This window comes from Equus przewalskii, chromosome 9, assembly GCF_037783145.1.
Source record: "Equus przewalskii isolate Varuska chromosome 9, EquPr2, whole genome shotgun sequence".
NCBI lineage: Eukaryota > Metazoa > Chordata > Mammalia > Perissodactyla > Equidae > Equus > Equus przewalskii.
Genome location: NC_091839.1, coordinates 38,477,033 through 38,495,868, shown reverse-complemented (window position 1 = coordinate 38,495,868; position 18,836 = coordinate 38,477,033). Strand labels below are relative to the sequence as shown.

Sequence of the window (18,836 nt, the reverse complement as noted above, 5' to 3'; positions counted from 1 at the left end):
CATAGCATATACTAATGTTAACCTGTGTCTTTGTGGATGCCGTTAACCCATGATTTGAATTGACTAATTCTTTCTGAAAACTAGAGTACCTCATTCTAGAAGAAATAGTTTCTGGTAATATGGAGTTAGAGGTTGCAGCACTGGTATTTCATTTATACAGATTTCTGCTCATAAAGTTTTGTAACTGATTCATAGTTACAAAACTGAATATTAGGTAAGCCAGTTAATTTTGGCTTTAAAAAGTCAGTTTATCTCATAAGAAAATAGTGTTGCAAGAAGAACAGACAATAGATTTTCCAAGTTACTTCACATTTCCACATTGTTTTCTGCAAAACCCTTTATGCCAGCTTTTTATAATTATTAAGAAAATTGTATATTATAATACTTGTTTTATAGTTCAGAAACTGAGAAATAATATTAGCTAATGTTTAATTTTCCTTCCTGTTTATCAGGTACTCTGCTAAATGCTTTTATATAACAGCACTATAAAGTAGATAGTGCTATCTTCATTTTACATTTCAGGAAACTGACTCTTAGACAGTTTAGGAACTTTTCTAAGGACACCTAGCTGGCAAATGGAAGAGCCAGAATTCAAACCTATTTATGTCTGATGTAGAGGGTGCTGCCTTATCTGCTGTGCGATACTGTTCTTTCTGTAAATGTAGTTTTGTTATTATTCTGAATATGAAATAGCTTTTGAGGATTTAAAATTATTTGTTGGATTAAAAAAAATCATTTTAATACAGTTTTTATCACCCTTCTAGAGTTTTAAACTGTTTTTTTCCTTTTTTCTTTTTTTGTTCATTCAAGAAACTTCTACAGCATCCAGAACTGAGTAATAGTCAACTTCTGGCAGATTTTCTCTCTCCCAATGGTGGGGAAACACAATTTCTTGATAAGATACTACCAGATGTAAATCTTGGTAAGTTAACTTAAAGAATCACATATAAGAGGATAAACTGAAAAGAAAAGAATCAGAATATTCAGATTAATTTAGAAGAATAACTTATATAGTGAAGCCATGTGTCAAACTCAAAAGGACTTCTTATACACTGTTAGTAGGAATACAAATTGGAACACCACTTGGAGAAACAATTTGGTATAAAACTGAATGACCCAACAGTTCCTCTCTGAGATATATGCTCTAGAGAATCCTGTATTCATATTTAAGAATGTTCATAGCAGCATTGTTTATAATAGACAAAACTGGAAATAATACAGATAGTCATCAGCAGTAGAATCGATAGATAAATTGGTGTAGGTTCGTAAAATGAATACCAATAGTAATTAATACCTATAGCATATAGCTACTTGCAAGAATGTTGATAATCTTAAAAACATGATGTTAAATGAAAGAAGCAAGGCAAAAGAATATATATAGCATGATTCCTTTTATAAAAAGTTTAATACAGACTAAGCTAAGCTAAGCTGGAAGAGTTCGAAAAAATTGTTAAAGATAATAATGGAAGAAAAGCAGTATTTCTAAATATATTTTCTATAATGTAATTCTAAGTATAGAGCTGAATGAATTAATTAAATATTACAGTTGGGCATTTGGCTTTCATCTGTAACTCTCCAAATTAATACATTTAGTTGAGCCAAAACATTTGGGGTGTGTGGGGAGGTCTTATCAGGGGAAAGTGTGAGGGCATTTTATATTCAGTTTATATGGTGTTTAGGAGATAGAATTGGGTAAACTTGGTTTCTGAATAGGATTGACTGAAGAAGAAGAAGTGATCAAAGATGACCCAGGTTTCTATTTAAACAACTGGATGAATGCTCTTATTTGCTGAGATAAGGGAATAAATTAGAGCAGTTCTGAACTTGTTGAGTTTATAGAATCCACTTGAAGAAGTTTTACAAGGAGGGAGAGGCCAGGAGACAGGCAAGAAGTAGAGATCTGAGTGTTATTTGAAATTGGGTTGAGCAAATGATTTGGCTCAGGAAGAGCATGTAGAAGAGACAAAAGCACAGGATGGAACTCTGTAATCTAAGGAACCTGGGAAATTCAAAGGAGGGAGGCATAGTTTATGGGGGTACCAAAAGAGAAATAGCGTGGCAGAAGGGTTGGGTGGTTTGCATGTAATAAAACAATGTCTATTTTTATTTATTTTTATGTCTCTTACTATTGCTATGTCTACTTTTTTCTAAGTTGAACTGAAAGAAAGTTAAGTTGTATTTATCAATTTTGACTAATTTTTACAGTCATTTCTAAATGCTTGAGAAAATCTCAAGATGTTTGGTATGTTATAATAAAGGAATCTGGAGATAAGATCGAGAAGAAATTTTGGCAAATAGAATATATATTCTGAATCTAAAATTCAGAATGTAAACTAAAATGTTGTGGCCAACTTAAATCTTGTAGCAATTCTTAAAACTTTTTTCTTTTGGCTAAATTTTGCATACTTTTAGATATCTTTATATTTTCACCATTGTTTGAAATCTTTTGAAAACATTTCTTATGGATAATTTCAAATATACACAAAAGTAGAGAGGTTTGAGTAATGAACTCCTCATTCTATTTTAGCAGTTACCAGCACTTGGCTTCTTTCATCACCGCCCCCCCCCCCCCCACCCTGCTGGACTGTTTTAAAGTACATCCCAAATGTTGTGTCTATAAATAATTAAGAATACCATATTTATTATAAATTTCTCTTATGTGTGAAATGGTCAATTATAAATATTTTTTATTCTACTTTTTGCTTGACTGTTTAGTATTTAAAATTACCTAGTAAAGTATTCATATGAGCAATTATGAGGTATGTTACACCTTCATAAAATTAATATTGTACTTTTAATTGCAGGGAAAATTATAAAGTCTGTTCCTGGAAAACTAATGAAAGAGGTGAATAACTGACTTATGTGTATTCTATAATATGATAGTTGTGAGTATATTTAAGTATCAATGAATTTTAATGGGTTATATGATAGTAAAAATCGTAATCTTGATTTCCAATTTTCATCTGATGATATGTCACCACAGAAAGGTCAACATTTGGAACCTTTCATCATGAATTTCATTAATTCTTGTGAATCTCCAAAACCTAAGCCAAGTAAACCGGAACTGACCATTCTCAGCCCTACTTCAGAGAACAACAAGAAGGTACTGAGCATCTGCTTAAAGAGCCTTTAAATTTGAACTTGTCCTACTCGAGATGACTTTTCTATTATAGGGAGAATCCTGTGTTAATGAAATGGATGGGATTCTCTGTTTCCTTTATATGGAAAGCAGTAGTGCAGTGTAAGGAGGATATTGTATGTAGTTGCTAGGTTCTTTGCTTTATTGGGGTAAATGTTTCTTTAGATATTGGTTTGTAAACTTCTACCATTACTGTAATTGGGGGATTTCTAAAAGTGGTTTTCTTAGTCTGTAAATCACCAACTTCCAATAATCAAGGAATTAATTGCTATAATATATTATGTTTATTTGATGGTATTACCTAATTTTAATGGCTTATAAAGTATTTCATCCCTTCATTAAACAAGTATCTTACTGTGTGCTTACCGTTAAGTGCTAGGCACTGGGAATGTAAAGATACGTTCCCTGTCTGCGACAAGCTCAGTGTAGTGCCCAGCGTGGGGAGCTGTGTGAGCTCAACGGACAGCCCCCTTCTCCCCCCAAAGAACCTTCATTTTTGTTATTACTTTAAAAGGTATTTTTAATATTTTTTTCACTTTATAACTTTGTTGGTAGACAGAAATAATCTTACTAGATTTGTATTAATTTGAGTAATGTATCTATTAATTCTTTTAGATTTATACGCTTATCTGCAAATGATGGCAATTTTGTTTCATTCATGGCTGGGACTCCTATGCAAAGGGAATGATTTCAGTGTTTCATCATTGATAGTATAGTGTAGCTTTTTTCATAGATAGCCTTTATGAGGTTAAGGAAGTTTACATCCATGTTTATGGGTGGACTTTGCCTATAATTTTTCTTTCTCATTCTGTCCTTATCAGGTTTTGTTATCAAGGTTATATTAACCTTTTTCTATTTGCTGGTAAAGTTACAGTTAGAATTATTCTTTAAATAATCAGTGGAATTTGTTCGTAAAGTCATCAAGGCCTCGAGTTTGGTTTGTAGGAAGTTTTTTTTTTTTCCAACCAATTTAATTTATTTAATGATTATAATATTCTTCGAGTTTATTATTTCATGAGTCATTTTTTGATAGATTATATTTTCAGCAAATTTTCCATTTTGTCTAAATTTGAAAATTTTTTATCTGAAGTCAGTAATACCCTCTTTTCTTTTCATTTTCTCTGACATCTGTAGTTATATCCCCTTTTATTCCTGACATTGTAGCTTCATTTTCTTTTCTTTTTTAATCTATCTTGCCAAAGGTTTTGTCCATTTTATCTTTTGGCTTAGTTGATCTTTTGTATCAGACTTTTTTTAGTTCCTTAATTTCTGCTATTCGATTATTATTATTGATAATTGACTATTTTTGCATATTTTGGGGGTAAGGCTTAGATTTAGTTGCATTTCGTCATTTTTACTGTAAGTAGTTCTTCACATCTTGTTTTTTTTCACATTGATTAGGCTTTTTGTTGGATATTGTCCAAATAAACTTTGCTTAAAGCTAAAGTTCCCTCTAAACACCCTTTAAATCATGTTAGTTTTCAAGTTAGCTATCGTTAATATATTTATACATCTTTATATGTTCATTTACTCTTTTTGTTGTAAAAAAACAAAGGGGTTCTTTATGGATAATGAATTATCTGTTAGGTGTAAAATGGACGCAGACTGTTATATAATATTTTGGGAGAACATGTATTTTTTTGTATTCAATTTTGGGTATAAATGTGGAATTTTGGAGGCAGTCTTAAACTATTTGATATTCTGTTTTGATTGGAAAAAGTTTAAATGCTTTTGCTCTGTGTCACTTTTGCCTTAGTGATTATCATCAGTAGGTAGAATAAATTATGTATCTCTTTATTATTTCAACTTTTACTTTAGCTTTTCAATGATCTGTTTAAGAATAATGCAAACCGTGCTGAGAATACAGAAAGAAAGCAAAATCAGAATTATTTTATGGAGATGATGACTGTAGAAGGAGTCTATGATTACCTGATGTACGTAGGTAAGATCGACATGGTCACCGTTAAAACCTGTTTTTCATTCATGTATAATATTTCTTCTGTGATGCAAATTAATACTCTTGAACACTGCCGCATTGTAACTTTTTTTAAAATTGAGGATACTTCTTTTATAAGAATTGAGTACAATTGGTCTTGAATATATTAAAGCTACTGGTGTTTACAAATAAAATATTGACCATTTGTGTTTTTTATATTGGAAAATGTTCAAATGGCTGTTTATCTGAACAGTGAAGTATTCCATGTGATCCTCCTCAGGACGCGTGGTTTTCCAGGTTCCTGACTGGCTGCATCATCTGTTAATGGGAACTCGAATCCTCTTTAAAAACACCCTGGAAATGTACACTGACTACTATCTTCACTGTAAGCTAGAACAGCTCTTTCAGGAGCACCGTTTGGTCTCACTCATAACACTTCTCAGAGGTTTGTATTTTCTCGTGTTTTTGTTTCATGTTTTGTGTATTCTTAATGATTTTAATCAGATATAAAGGAGTGAGAATTTTTGTTTTTCTTTGGTTTATTAGTATTTCTACTATGAGGAAACACTTTGTGTATAATAGGTGAAAATTCCAGAAAATATTTCTTTTTATCTCTTTTTAGATGCTGTATTCTGTGAGAACACTGAACCTCGCTCTCTCCAGGATAAGCAAAAACGAGCAAAACAGACTTTTGAAGAAATGATGAATTACATTCCAGGTGTAGTATTTAAGAAGTAGTTTAATATAGATTAGCACTCCTTTGAGGTCATAATGTATAATAATAATTCAGGCTAACTTTTACTGTGAATTTTCATTTTAGAAATAGCTATAAGGACCAATTAAAATTAGCTCATTAGTTAAATAAAATTTTTTTTTTATTATGTTAGCACTAAGAACTGCAAGACAGGCTGTTTCTACTCACAGAGTAGCTCCATTCTTTCAGTGATAACTTAGAATCAGACTGTATTTGTGGGACAGCTAGAGTGCAGCTGCTCACTGTACTATGAGAAGAGCTTCACTAGTGTGTATGACTAAAAGACCAGAACTCATTTATTCATTACAAATTTATCGAGCACCTTCCATGTGCCAGGCACTGTGTGAAGTGCAAGGGATATAAAAAGTGTGCTTGAGTAGCTCCGTCTAGCAGGAAGACACACATACGGACAAAACACACATGTGATCATAGGGACATGTTCAAGTTACACATATCCCAGAGGAGGAGGAGGATGACCACCTCTCCTGTACAGGAGGTAGCCTTGGGCCACCAAATAAATGAATGTTACTGACCTCTTATTGAGATGAGAAATAGAAGCAAAAAGTGTCAAGGGATCAAAGCAGAGGATACTTAGTTTAAGACATTTTGAGTGTGAAATGCCTATACATTATTCAGGAGGAGATGTCTAGTTTGCCGTTAGATACCCAGGTTTGGAAGTGGAAGGAACAGTGGTGCAGAACAGAGATATGGGAGTCCTGTGTGAGTGGATGATAATGCCCAGGGAGAAAATACAGAGTAAGAGTGGAAAAGGGCTTAGGACTGTGCCTTAGGGAATTCTCATTGTTGGAAAATTAGTCTCAGAATAGTTCTGCTCCTCTATGTGAAGACAATTAAGCTAAATCTATGATGTGAAAGTGAACAGAAACTATTTTTGAGTGAGTTCTGTACGAAAATGATGAAATGATTTCTTACCTGTTTTGTATATAGTGGCCTAAGCATTCATGTTTTTAACAGTCTTAGTTTTGATATTCAGAACAACATGGAAAGCCAGTGAATGTAATAATTTCTTATTTTGCTGAGGCATGAATTTGAATCCCATCTACATCAGGACTTCCATTTGGGGAGGAGTAATTTAGCTAGTGAGTAAGCTTAGCATGCCTTTCTGTTGTTGTCCTCTACTCCTCATTTCTTACTTAGTGACTTCTGAAGGATCTGAAAGGATCACTTATTTTTGTCCATTATGCTTCACACGTTAATTGGGAAATCATATGTAGTATTGGTGAATTAGAAGATTCACAAAGATCCATATTGAGCCACATAATCTTTAAAATATCAAGGATCTACTACACTTTTTGTAAACTGAATTTGGTGTTTACCTCTTAGGGTTAGGTATACCTCAGAGAAGCAAATGTAAAGTGAGAACTTTCCATGAACAGCTAAGAGTTTCATTATGATTCAGAGAAAGGACAAATATTTGAACACCTTGTTTACTTAAGAGTAATTTTTTTTTTCCCTGCTTGGGGGAAAACATTCAGCAGAGATTTTAATAAGGACTGATTCTTTTTGGTAACAAGAGTGATACGTGACAGCTGGGCAGTCAAACATGAATCGGAACTTTTTGGACTCTAAACTAACGTTGAAACATTTCCCAAAAGTATTGTTCTGTCAGATGGTTAATAGTAATTATGCAGAAAGTACAGAAATAAATTAAAGTCATATTCATCGAGGAAAGTCTATATTAAAAAATTAATGAACCTTTTTTTCCCCGATGTTAAGATACTCAGACATTATGAAAATGTAGAGAGTAAGAAGTAGAAGCCGGCCTCTCCCCACTGTGCGAAAATAGCCGCATGATCCGGTGTGGTGTTAATCCTCACAGACATATTTCTATGCATTTCTATACACGTATGAACAAATGTACATACATAATTTTAGGGTTTTGTTTCATTTGTTTTATCTAAATGGGATAATACAGTGTATATTATTTCCCGGCTGTCTTTTATCACTTCACAGTATAAGCAGATTTCTTTACTGCGGCATTCCTCGGAGCTTACAGAATACTTTGTGCATCGTGAATCTCCAAAAGGAGGGTACATGATACTGCATTTCTCTTTTTTCCACGAGCCTCTTATAAAAACATTGGTTTAGGAAATGCTGATTTACCATTTTTGCATAATATCTGGAAAACAGGATGGGGATTTTGCATTATGGTCAAGTTAATGATGAGTCACTTTATAATATAAAATTGTTCCACCTGTGGCTTTCCTGTTTAGATCTGATAGTCAAGTGTATTGGTGAAGAAGCCAAGTATGAAAGCGTCAGGCTTCTGTTTGATGGCTTACAGCAGCCCGTTCTCAACAAGCAGGTACAGTTCATTAAAGTAGGTTGACTAGTGTTGGCTGGGGAATGACACAGTGGAGTGTCTGTGTATTATTAACTGTGAAGTGACACGATACTAAAGCAGGGCAATCAGTCTAATTCAAGCATTCAGATAGAAAAAAGTGTGTTTCATTTGCTACTTTTTTGCCAATTGCCTTTTTTTCTTTATAACATGAATTGTTTTTATTTAAAATAAACATATATTCATTGTAGAAAATTTGGAGTATACAGAAAACTCATGAAATAAAGTAAAAATTTAAAAATCAAGAATTCCATCATTCAGATTACGTAGAATAACCATAGTTAACATTTTTATTTTTATGGTCTTTACATATTCTGTTGAGATCTTATACAGTTACAATTTTGTATCTTGCTTATTTGTTTAAATTTTTTGTTACAAATAAAATGTTTAATATAAAGTGAATTATGAGGTATAATAGAATGTTTCCATGTGAATACATGTATCTAACCCTCATCTTAAGAATAGAACATTATTAATAGTAATGGAGCTACTGTTGTGCTTATTTTATATTGTCAGTTCTATTTGCTGCCTTCCCATTTAGAGGTAAATACAGTCCTGAATTTTGTGTTTATCATTTTTATGGGTTTTTTGTCTAATATCCTAAAAAAAATTTCTTTTTGGTGTTTTAGCTGACTTATGTTTTATTGGATATTGTAATACAAGAGCTGTTTCCAGAGCTCAATAAGGTAACTGAAAAGCAGCAATATTATTCTTTATATTTTTAATTGTATGCTGACATTTGTTTTAATTAGGGACACAAAAATTAAGGAAACCCTTTTGACTGTGACCCCTTTAAAAATGAACAACCTTAACAAATGGCTCTTTATATTTTCTTTATTCAACGTGCTCAAACATAGAGTGGATTTTGAGAGAAAGGAACTGAATAGCCTCTGCTTTGACTTCACCCTTTCCTAATTACCAGCAGGCAGGGATGTTATACCCTGCAGCCTGTGCAGAGAAAGGTGTGAGTCTGAGTCCCAGCTCTAGAACGGGCCATGCTCTTCCGGCTGGCATCTGCAGCGCTGAGTGCCCTGTAAGTCAGGCTGGAGTCGTTTGGAAGCAGTTGAGCTTATGTGAACCCAAGAGCACAAAAGGAATTGGAATTGGAGGATGGTAATATTATTATTATATTGAATCTTGAGGATTTTGAGTTTTGGGCAAAGATTTAAGTCATGTTTTGCTCTTTTTATTTTTTGACTAATCCTTTTGGTCAGATGAAATAACTACTCTATAAGGTTGTGGTATAGCAATGAAATGTTAGTTTCGTAGAGTAGAGATAATCAGATTTGGACTATTTACCTATTAATTATGAGCTTTCAAGTGATAGTTACATTACATGTATATTAAAACAATGGGGCAGTGATGGACATTTTATGTTCCATTGTCTTGGGAATCAGTACCAGGACACCTTTGGCTCTCTGTTGGGGACTTGATCACATCTGTCTCTATACCTTGCCATTTTTGTCCTCTGTAAAACATAAATATCTGTGGCATATGCCAGCTAATTTCTTTTGGTTATATATATATCTTAGGTTAGAATTTTAATACACTGGAACTGTTAGGCAAGTCACAAATGAATCTTAGTTTATTGTGTTGTATTAAATAGATTTATTTTTACTTTAGGTGCAAAAGGAGGTTACCTCTGTGACGTCGTGGATGTAAACATTTGGATTTGGGACAGAATAACCAGTTGAAATTTCTGCTGTGCTAGTTTGGTAGAGAAGTACTTTTTTCTGTTTATTTTTGTATATTCTTGTATATATCATGTAATTTAGTGTCTGAAATTGCTTTTTTTTGTTTTAATAAAGACTAGCACAAACTTAATAATGATTAGAAGTGATTGGGTTTCATAGTCTTTTTTGTTTTAATAAAGACTAGCACAAACTTAATAATGATTAGAAGTGATTGGGTTTCATAGTCTTTCATTTTACACCTGTTATCCAAATTTTATTGGAACATACATCACTTGTTATTGCTGTTTTTCAAAGAGATAATTCATAATCCCCTTAGAACAAACAGATAAGACCAATAACCTTTGTACTGTATCACTTTGAAAATAATTATGTTTAGTGTGTAGAAACAGGAATAAGATCTGATTTGCTGTCTCGTTTAGAGTTAGTACATTTTAGTAGGTTTATTCTCCCTTTTTAAAAATTTTCTACATGGTTAACTGTGTGTCTAGAAAGAAGACATTTTTTATGAGTTTTTCGTAGCAAACATGGGCCTTCTCCTTACTCTTGCTGGATGATTGAAAGGTTATAGCCCTTTTGGGTGTGAAAACTGAGTACATACAGATATTTGTGATTGTGTGGGTGCAAGTACATTTCACTGAATCTGTGTAACTATATTCCAAAAGCTTGTGTAAACAATTTAGTCAAGTAGATTTTGGTTTATGTTGTTTGTTGCCTCTCCAAAAGAAAAATATGGAATTAACTTTATTCCTTGAGGAAAGTTAATTTAAATGATTATTTTTAAAGATTTAGTGTTTAGAATTCTACTTATAATTTCTTCCCATTCTATCATTCTTTTCTCCTTAAAACAAATTTGCCTTTAAAGATTGAGCATTTTGTGTTTGTTATTGGTTGTAGCATTCATTTGGAATATATTTATTGAGTTTCAACCATGTATTAGGCAATAAACTGGGTAATGTGAGAATCCTAAAATATAATTTGGAAAACTAACTCATTTAATGATATTCACTGTTTTTTTCCAAGGTCTTAAAAAATGGTCATTAGATGTTGTCAATTTTTTAAAAAACTTCTGTTAGTAGTTCCGTTATATTTTTAATTGCTTGAAAATTCTAGAATATGTATGAGATTCTGTGAATCGGTGCTTTAAAACTAAGCCTTAAACATTTACTAATTTCTCAGGGACGGGTGGAATATTAGCCAGGCTAACTCTTCACATTAAAATCCATAGCATTTTGAACATCCTTATTTGAAGTGTCAGGGTGAACTTGAAAAATAAAATATTTTACAGGCCTTTTTATGCCATCTTCACCTATTCTTCTATGAATTGTGATATTCTGTTTATTTAGATGAGAAAAAGGTTGTTTTGAGTGTATCAGTCTGCTTGGGTTGCCATAACAAAATACCATGGACCGGGTGGTTTAAACAACAGAAATTTGTTCTTTCTCTCAGTTCTGGAGGCTGGGACGTCCAAGATCAGGGTGCTGACAAGGCAGGTTTCATTCTGAGGCCTCTTCCCTTGGCTTGCAGACAGCTATCTTCTCACTGTGTGCTCACGTGACCTCTTTGCACAAATGTATGGGAAGAGAGAGAGAAAAAGCACTCCCTGCCTTTCTCTCTCTCTCTCTCTCTCTCTCACTCTCTGTCTGTCTCACTTTCTGTCTCTCTGTCTCTCTCTCTCCTTCTTCTTGTTAGGCCACCAATCTCTTTGGATTAGAGGCCACTCTTATGACCTCATTTAACTTTAGTTACCTCCTAAAGACCCCATCTCCAAATATAGTCACGTTGGGGTTTAGGGTTTCAACATGTGAATTTTAAGAGGACATAATTCAATCCATAGCAATGGGTGAGCTCTATTTAAAAAAAATGTGATGTATAAAAAGCTACACATACAGAAGTAATCATTTACATTATAAAAAGGAAAGGAACTAGATGTGCTCTCTATTGACCAGGCATTTTATATACATTCTAACATTTCATCAGCCATCACAATAACTGTGACATGGTATTATTCCTATTTTGTAGGTGAAGATATAGAAGCCAGAGAGAGTGGTGAAGTTAGAATTCAAACTTAGATCTGTCTCTAGTCTTCATGTTCTTGTCAGTGTTTCCTCACGGAAGGAGCTTTTATTTCCAAAAGTGGTCACTGTCTGGATCCCTTTCAGAAGGACGTCCCCTGGTGTATTTCAAATATTTTACTTTGCACACTCCTTCCAGTCCATCTTTATGTCCTCCAATGCATGAGCTTCACATTTTGAAATGTGTTTATAGAAAAAACTATCACTGTTTTTAGTTGTGGGGATAAAATGAAATAGTTGGGAAGACACTTTGAAATTTATCAAGGGCATTATAAGATTGTGTTATAAGTATAATCATTTAGTTAAAGATATCAGAAGATTCTGAGAAATGGTTGAAAGTAAGGACTTAAATGATCATTTATTGACTTACTAAGAACCATTAGATTTTACAACAGAAATATAAATAGAAGTCTAATTGGCAGAGAGGTACAAGAGAAGGATGCATCTGGATCCTTCAGTTTGCATCTGGATGCTGGTGATTTATTCAGTTTATTTGACAAGTGTGTATTGAACACTCACCGTGTGCCGGGAAGTTTTAGATGCTAGGGATATATTTGTGCATTTATAAGCCTACGTTCAAGCTGAGGGAGATAGACAATAAACAAAATAAAAAGGAAATAATGCAGTATGTCAGAAAGTGATAAGTGCTCAGAAGAAAAATGAACTGAGGGGAAATAGAGTGTTATGAGTGCAGGGTTGCGATTTTAAATAATGTGGTCTGGGACGTTGAAGAAAAGACCTGAAGGAGGAGAAAAATCAGGCTGCGCATGTATTTGGGGGCCCATGTCCCAGCAGAGAAATAGCAAGCGCAAAGGTTTGAGTGGGAATGTGCCTGTTTTATGGGAAGAACAGCAAGGAGGTCATTGTGGCTACATCATGGGGAGTGAGGGGAGATAATGTCAGAGAAGTCATGGGAAACCAGATCATTGCGGGCTATTGTGATAACTGTCACTTTTGCTTGAAGTGTGTTGGAAAGATTTTGAGCAGGTGAGCAACACACTCTTGCTTCTAATGTAACAGGATCACATTGGTTACTATATTGGGAATGTTGAGAACGGACTAAAGTGGAGCAAAAGTAGAGACAAGGAGCTCGTTTAGGAAGCTGTTGAAGTAATTCAGGTGAAATGACAGTTATTTGAATCAGGGTAATACTTGTGGAGTTGTCAAAAAGTTGATGTCTTTTTTTTTTTTTTTTGAGTTAGGCAACAGGATTTACGAATGGACAGGTTGTGAGTTGGAGAAAAAGGGAGCAGCCCAGGATAATCTCAGGGTTCGGCCTAAGCAATAGGAAGGATGAAGGGTCCATTAAATGAGATGAGGGAGATTGTGAATGGCACACGTTTTGAGGGAAAGTTCAGGAATTCACTTTTGGACATTTAAAGTTTGTGATGCCTATTAACCATCCCAACTAGGGATCCCCAAGAGGCAGTTGTAGTTGTGAGTGTGGAGTTCAGGGGAGAGATCCAGCCTGGAGATAGGAATTTGGGAGTCACCAGCATCCAGATGCAAAGTAATGAAACTGGATGAGACCATCAAGAGATTAGGTGTAAATAGAAAAGAGAGGCAGTCCAAGGACTGTGCCCTGGGCTCTCTAGTGCTTACCAGGAAGGGTGCTGAGGAGGGCCCCCAAAAGGGACTTCATGTGATGGCTTTAGCTGATGCTTTTTAGGAGAATGGCTATTGCACATGGAGTTATAAGTTTTCTGTATCATTGGAAGGCCCTCCAGTTATGCCCACTTAGTGAAACTTTGTTTTTACACTACAGCTTCATGCTGTCTGCTCTTGGGAGTGACGGTAGTACTATATCCATATTCTGGGACAATGCGAGTAGAGAAAACTGGTACAGCACGGGGAGGTGAAAATGAGGTGGCTTAAAGGAATTTTGCAGAAGCCTTGAGCAGCGTAGAGCAGTATGCAGTAACTGGGACATGTAAGCAACTCCCAGGAACTCCCATAAGTAGGGAGCGGGCTGCCAAGTTATTTTATTTGGAGATTTAATTTTTAAAAAGTAGCTCAAAAGTCTTGGAAAAATAGGTGACATTGAATTTATTCGTAAGGAATGTGTTTTAGATAGTTTTCTAAAGTTTTTCAGATCCATTTTAGTGGTACAAGAATGAAAACTGCATAATTTTACCTGAGGGATTTTAGCCCTGTTTACTTAACGTCTGCACTGTTTTTCCTATTTAACTCCCTTCCCTTCTCACTTGCACACACACAGGTGTTCAGGGAAGCTTTTTGACATTTTCTCCTAGTTTGGGCTAGTTTAAGCTTTTGATTGTGACAGAAGTCAACTCAACTTTGCTTTGAAAAAAGAAGAGAGAAATAATGTGTTGGTTCATGTAAACCGTCTGTGGACAGGCAATAATAAAATTGTCCTCAGTAGGACTTAACCAGCACTTAAATAGTATCAGGACTCTGTGGACACGTCCATTGCTTGCCTCAGCTTCTGTCTTGTTCCCTGTCGTTCTTGCACATGCCTTCGTGTCAGGGAGGACAGTTATAAGCAACTATGGAATCACATGATGATACAGAGGGGCAAAAAAGGGAGCTTGTCTCTCTCGCCATCCGTACACATATAAAAGCTTGTGGAAGGATTCTTATTGTCTTGGCTTCCGTCACATGCCTATCCCTGTGCCAATAACTCAGACCAAGACAGTCAGACACCATAATTGTGAGGCCTGGGTCATATGCTTCCTGCTTCCACTTGGGCTAGGAGACTGTAGTTAGCTGTCTTACCAGAACCACCTGGAATAGGAGAGATGCAGTGTCTCCCAGTGTGTGGGGGCTCTTTCCAGGAGTAGGAAGAGAGGCTGGATAGACAAATACAAGCCTGCATTTCTGTTCTTAGATGTTAGTTCTCTCTCTCCCACTCAGCTGTGAACAGTCTAATTGCAGGGATGTGTCTTCCTCATCCCTCCATCACCTGTCCCAGCCCAGCAGCACTTGGCACCAGGAAGGTGATCGATACAAAAAGACTGGTTTGGGGGGTGTTGAGGTGGAATGTACATGGAGGGGGTTAAGAGGCAGGAGTGTGGCTGTGATCTAGGTCCCTCACCTTTTTATGTGACTGTTGCCTAGTGAAAGGAGTGTCGAAGAGACCAGGGCACGTGCCTCTACACATAATCCTGAACCAGTGCTGCAGGTCCAGTGAGCATGTCGGCCCACCTTAGGGTACTGGACTCAGGCTCAGACTCCCAGATTTCTGCATCAGGTAAGTACAGAGGTGTTCCCAGAGAAGGAGGAAGCAGAGAGGGATGTTGGAGAGGAAGGGAAGGGGCTGTAGGACGGGTGTAACTGCTGAGAAGTTACGAGGGAGCACACTGAGGCTGATTCTTCTTTTTTTTCAAATAACTACAAAAACAAAAGTTATACTGAATGTGGCCAAAATATTGGATAATTCAAGGAAGTTAAGTGTATAGGAGATACAGCTGTGTGGGCACTGACGGATTCGAGTAAGTTGAGCATGGCAGTGCGCTGAGCTCTGGGGACGGAGAACGGCCCTGCAAAAGCACTGCAGCCTGTTGAACTGCACCCCGCGCTCAGTCATTCTGTTTTAATTTTCTACATTGACGAAAAGTTCTAAGATATTCTTGTCTTGTAATAAATAGATTAATGATCTTTAAATGACGTGGATTTGTGTTTTTACAATTTATTAATATTTCTAATAGCTGCACATTCTTCTCCCTCTGTGAGGTGCCTCTGGCATTCAGCTTATGGCTGCTGGCTAGTGGAGATTAGCATCGTCTCAGCCCTGGTGTTCAGCCCACTGTGTCTCTTGATTAGTTTTGAAGTGGGTGGCTAGTAGTTTATTACAATGAATAAAATTTAAGTACTGAAGTTCCCGTGTGATTTGTTTTCTATTTCTATTTTAAGTGTGAATTATATTGGCGTCCGTGTTAGCCCTGTAATGCTGCTCTCATTCACTTGCATTGTGGTGGGCTTTCCTGGCTGGGATGGGGAGGGGTAGAGTTAAGCAGCTATCAGATATTCAAGGAGCCAGAAGCCTACCTATCTGGGGTGTAGTTCTAGAGAAAGTAATTACAGAGGTTACGTTACTAGTCTGTTCATTAAGACTTATTCTACTGTAGTGTCTAGGATCTCTGATTTTATAGTCTCATCTTTTCTTTTCACTTTTACTCAAAGATAGATATTCAGTAAGGAATAAGGCAAGGCTACATGAGGAAAACCTGAGCAGAGTAATAATATATGTGTGTTGTGGATGAGCAGGAATCATGCTATAAGCATTTCTCAGTTATGACACAAAAGTTATCACAAAATCAGTTTCACATCATGAGAAGTTAGTGCAGTTTTCAGAACACTGTGTTAATGTTGATATATAAAGTCAATACATTATGATTTTACCAATAAAATAAAACTTACGTTTATTCTTTAAATGTATAGATTTCTTTTGCTTCACCTGTAGAGTATAGGTCTGAAAAAAAAACCCATCTAATTACAAACTTCAAGGTTATTTAGAAATTTGACTAGCCATATTTATTTTTCCTTATAAAATAATATCAACATATCTTAGGGGCTAATTTCATTACTAATATGCTTACAAATTATTTAGTGATTGTCTTACAAAAAAAAGGTTGCAGTGTTGTTTACTTTCATGGCGTTTTTGGCTTTCTTAAAAATCTGGATATCACACATGTGACTGTACGTTGTTGGAGAGAAGGTTAAGAACTCAGTGTAGTTTTCAAGACAAACTCAGAAGCTAGTGTTTTTGTTTTTAACATATCATTTTATCCATATTTGTTGTACTTGAAAATCCTCAGTATTCATTGGGGCCATTTCTCATTTTTGATTGTCCAGAATTGGAACATCTTTATTTGGGGGAATTCCGAGGTAATTGGGGGAGAGGGTATCGGTTTTTCTTATGGAAGCCAAAAGGTGGAGTAAAATCCTCAGTCAGCCTGCTATTTTCATGAAAGTCACTTTGGTCCTGAACCAGGCTCAGCTCGTTAGATGCTCCATCTGAATGGAGGCACAAGGACAGTGAAAGGCCCTTGTGGGTGGAGCTGTGGTGGAGGTGAACCCGGTAGCACCAGTGCAGTGGGCCACGAAGACTGCTCCTGTGGCAGTGCCTCACTTTCCTTGCTTGCTCTCCAGTTTCTAGGCCTCACTCTCCATGCTTCTTGATGATTCTGGGAGCTAGCTAATATCCTTCTGATATGTCTCTGGTTACAGACATTTTCTTGTTTTTTTGCAACCAAGAATCCTCATGAATAATGAGTCTATAAATTTCCATCCTTGCTTGTAATATGCCAGCCATCCTTGTCATGGATCAGAGTTAAACTGTTTTCCTACCCTAACTAGCTTATTTGTTAACTGAATGTTTTGTTTGTTTTGGTTTGGTTTTTGGTGTCGAAGATTGGCCCTGAGCTAACATCTGTTGCCAATCTTCCTCTTTTTGCTTGAGGAAGATTGTTGCTGAGCTAACATCTGTGTCATTCTTCCTCTATTTTGTATGTGGGATGCTGCCACAGTATGGCTTAAGGAGCAGTGTAGGTCTGCGCCTGGGATCCAAACCTGTGAACCCCAGGCCTTCAAAGTGGAGTATGTGAACTTAATGTCTATGCCACCAGGCTGGCCCCTGTTAACTGAATGTTTTCATGAAGCATTTCATTCAGGTTCTTAGAGGCCTCAGTACTACTCACTAGAGATTTGAGATCTCCCAATTTGTTATAAAAGTTTATAGCTCCTCTTTTTGACTGCATTAGATAGGAAAACTGATTCCTTTTGATTTGCTGTAGTTGAGCCAAATCACCTTCTAAAATGTGTATGATTTTACCAGTACAAAAATAATAGTAATTATAACCTTTCATTTACAGAATATAAAGGACGCAGAAGCTGCTAGTTGCTTCAGGGCTGCCCCAGCTGATTATGTAGATTATGCCAGGGGACTGTTATCGGTTGAATTGTTTCCCTCTAAAAGATGCTGAGGGCCTGTGGCAGGACTTCAGTCCTAACCCTCAGGGCCTTACTTGGAAGTAGGGTTTTTGCAGATGACGAGAAGTCATTAGAGTGGGCCTAATCCAATATAACTGGATCCTTATAAAAAGGGGAAATTCGTACACAGAAACAGACATGTAGAGAGGGAAAAGGATGTAAAACAGGAAGAGAATACCATTTATAAGGCAAGGAATGCCTGAGGCTACCAGAAGGTAGGAGAGGCCTGGAACAGATTCTCCCTCACAGCACTCAGAAGGAACCGACCCTGCCAACTTGATCTCGGACTGCTAGGCTCCGGAACAGACAGACGGTAGGTGAATTTCTGATGTGTAAGCCATCCAGTTTGTGGCACTTTGTTACAGCAGCTCCAGGAAACTAATCAGGGGACCACATTCTCCCTCAGGGAGCAGCTTTTTCTAATGGACAACTATTAGCCACCTAAACTTTCTTCTGAGAAACCCAGCTTACTCTTTGTTGCAAACTGCTGAAGGCAGCTCTGCCACCAATGGACTCAAGGTGTGAGGTTGATGAAGATCTAACAGCTGGCCTGTTGTGTCATCAGTATGCTTGAGGAAGATTCTCAGATGCACAGCCAGTTCAGACAGTCCGTTAAAATCCCCGACACTATCGAGTGTGGACATTGTTATTTTTAGGAAACCACTATATGCCTCAAAACAGTTTCTGCATTAGATTTTGTACATGAAAGCCAGAAAATGTAGTTGTCTTGCTTAAAATACCCTTTATTTACTGTTCTACCTAGAAATTGCATGCATTTTTTGGATGAGAAGGGAGATAGGGAGGGTTATCACATGGCAAGGGGCACGTGGTCAAAGGAAATGATACCAGTGATAAACTGTCGAGTTTCCCTTCAGTCACACTGTCTTGGTTATAGGTGTTTGCTTGAGAGAAGAAATCACCACAAAA

At 36.3% G+C, this 18,836-nt stretch overlaps 1 protein-coding gene across 12 annotated transcripts in view; it reads left to right on the top strand.

Annotated features, from left to right (window-relative positions):
• Nucleotides 1–10,876, top strand: part of SNX14 (sorting nexin 14) — a 70,406-nt gene extending 59,530 nt beyond the window's left edge. For 5 of the 12 annotated variants that reach the window (XM_070633556.1, XM_008532215.2, XM_008532213.2 and 2 more), the window contains 9 exons: nucleotides 811–922; nucleotides 2,805–2,845; nucleotides 2,984–3,103; nucleotides 4,958–5,081; nucleotides 5,356–5,520; nucleotides 5,698–5,793; nucleotides 8,064–8,155; nucleotides 8,821–8,877; nucleotides 9,815–10,876. In XM_070633556.1, the coding sequence (XP_070489657.1) occupies nucleotides 811–922; nucleotides 2,805–2,845; nucleotides 2,984–3,103; nucleotides 4,958–5,081; nucleotides 5,356–5,520; nucleotides 5,698–5,793; nucleotides 8,064–8,155; nucleotides 8,821–8,877; nucleotides 9,815–9,853 (846 nt within the window). In that variant the 3' untranslated portion in view covers nucleotides 9,854–10,876. Of the gene's footprint in view, nucleotides 1–810; nucleotides 923–2,804; nucleotides 2,846–2,983; nucleotides 3,104–4,957; nucleotides 5,082–5,355; nucleotides 5,521–5,697; nucleotides 5,794–8,063; nucleotides 8,156–8,820; nucleotides 8,878–9,113; nucleotides 9,305–9,814 lie in introns of all 12 variants that reach the window. The other 7 variants (XM_070633555.1, XM_070633553.1, XM_070633549.1 and 4 more) reach the window with 2 other exon arrangements.
• Nucleotides 10,877–18,836: the final 7,960 nt, after the last annotated feature.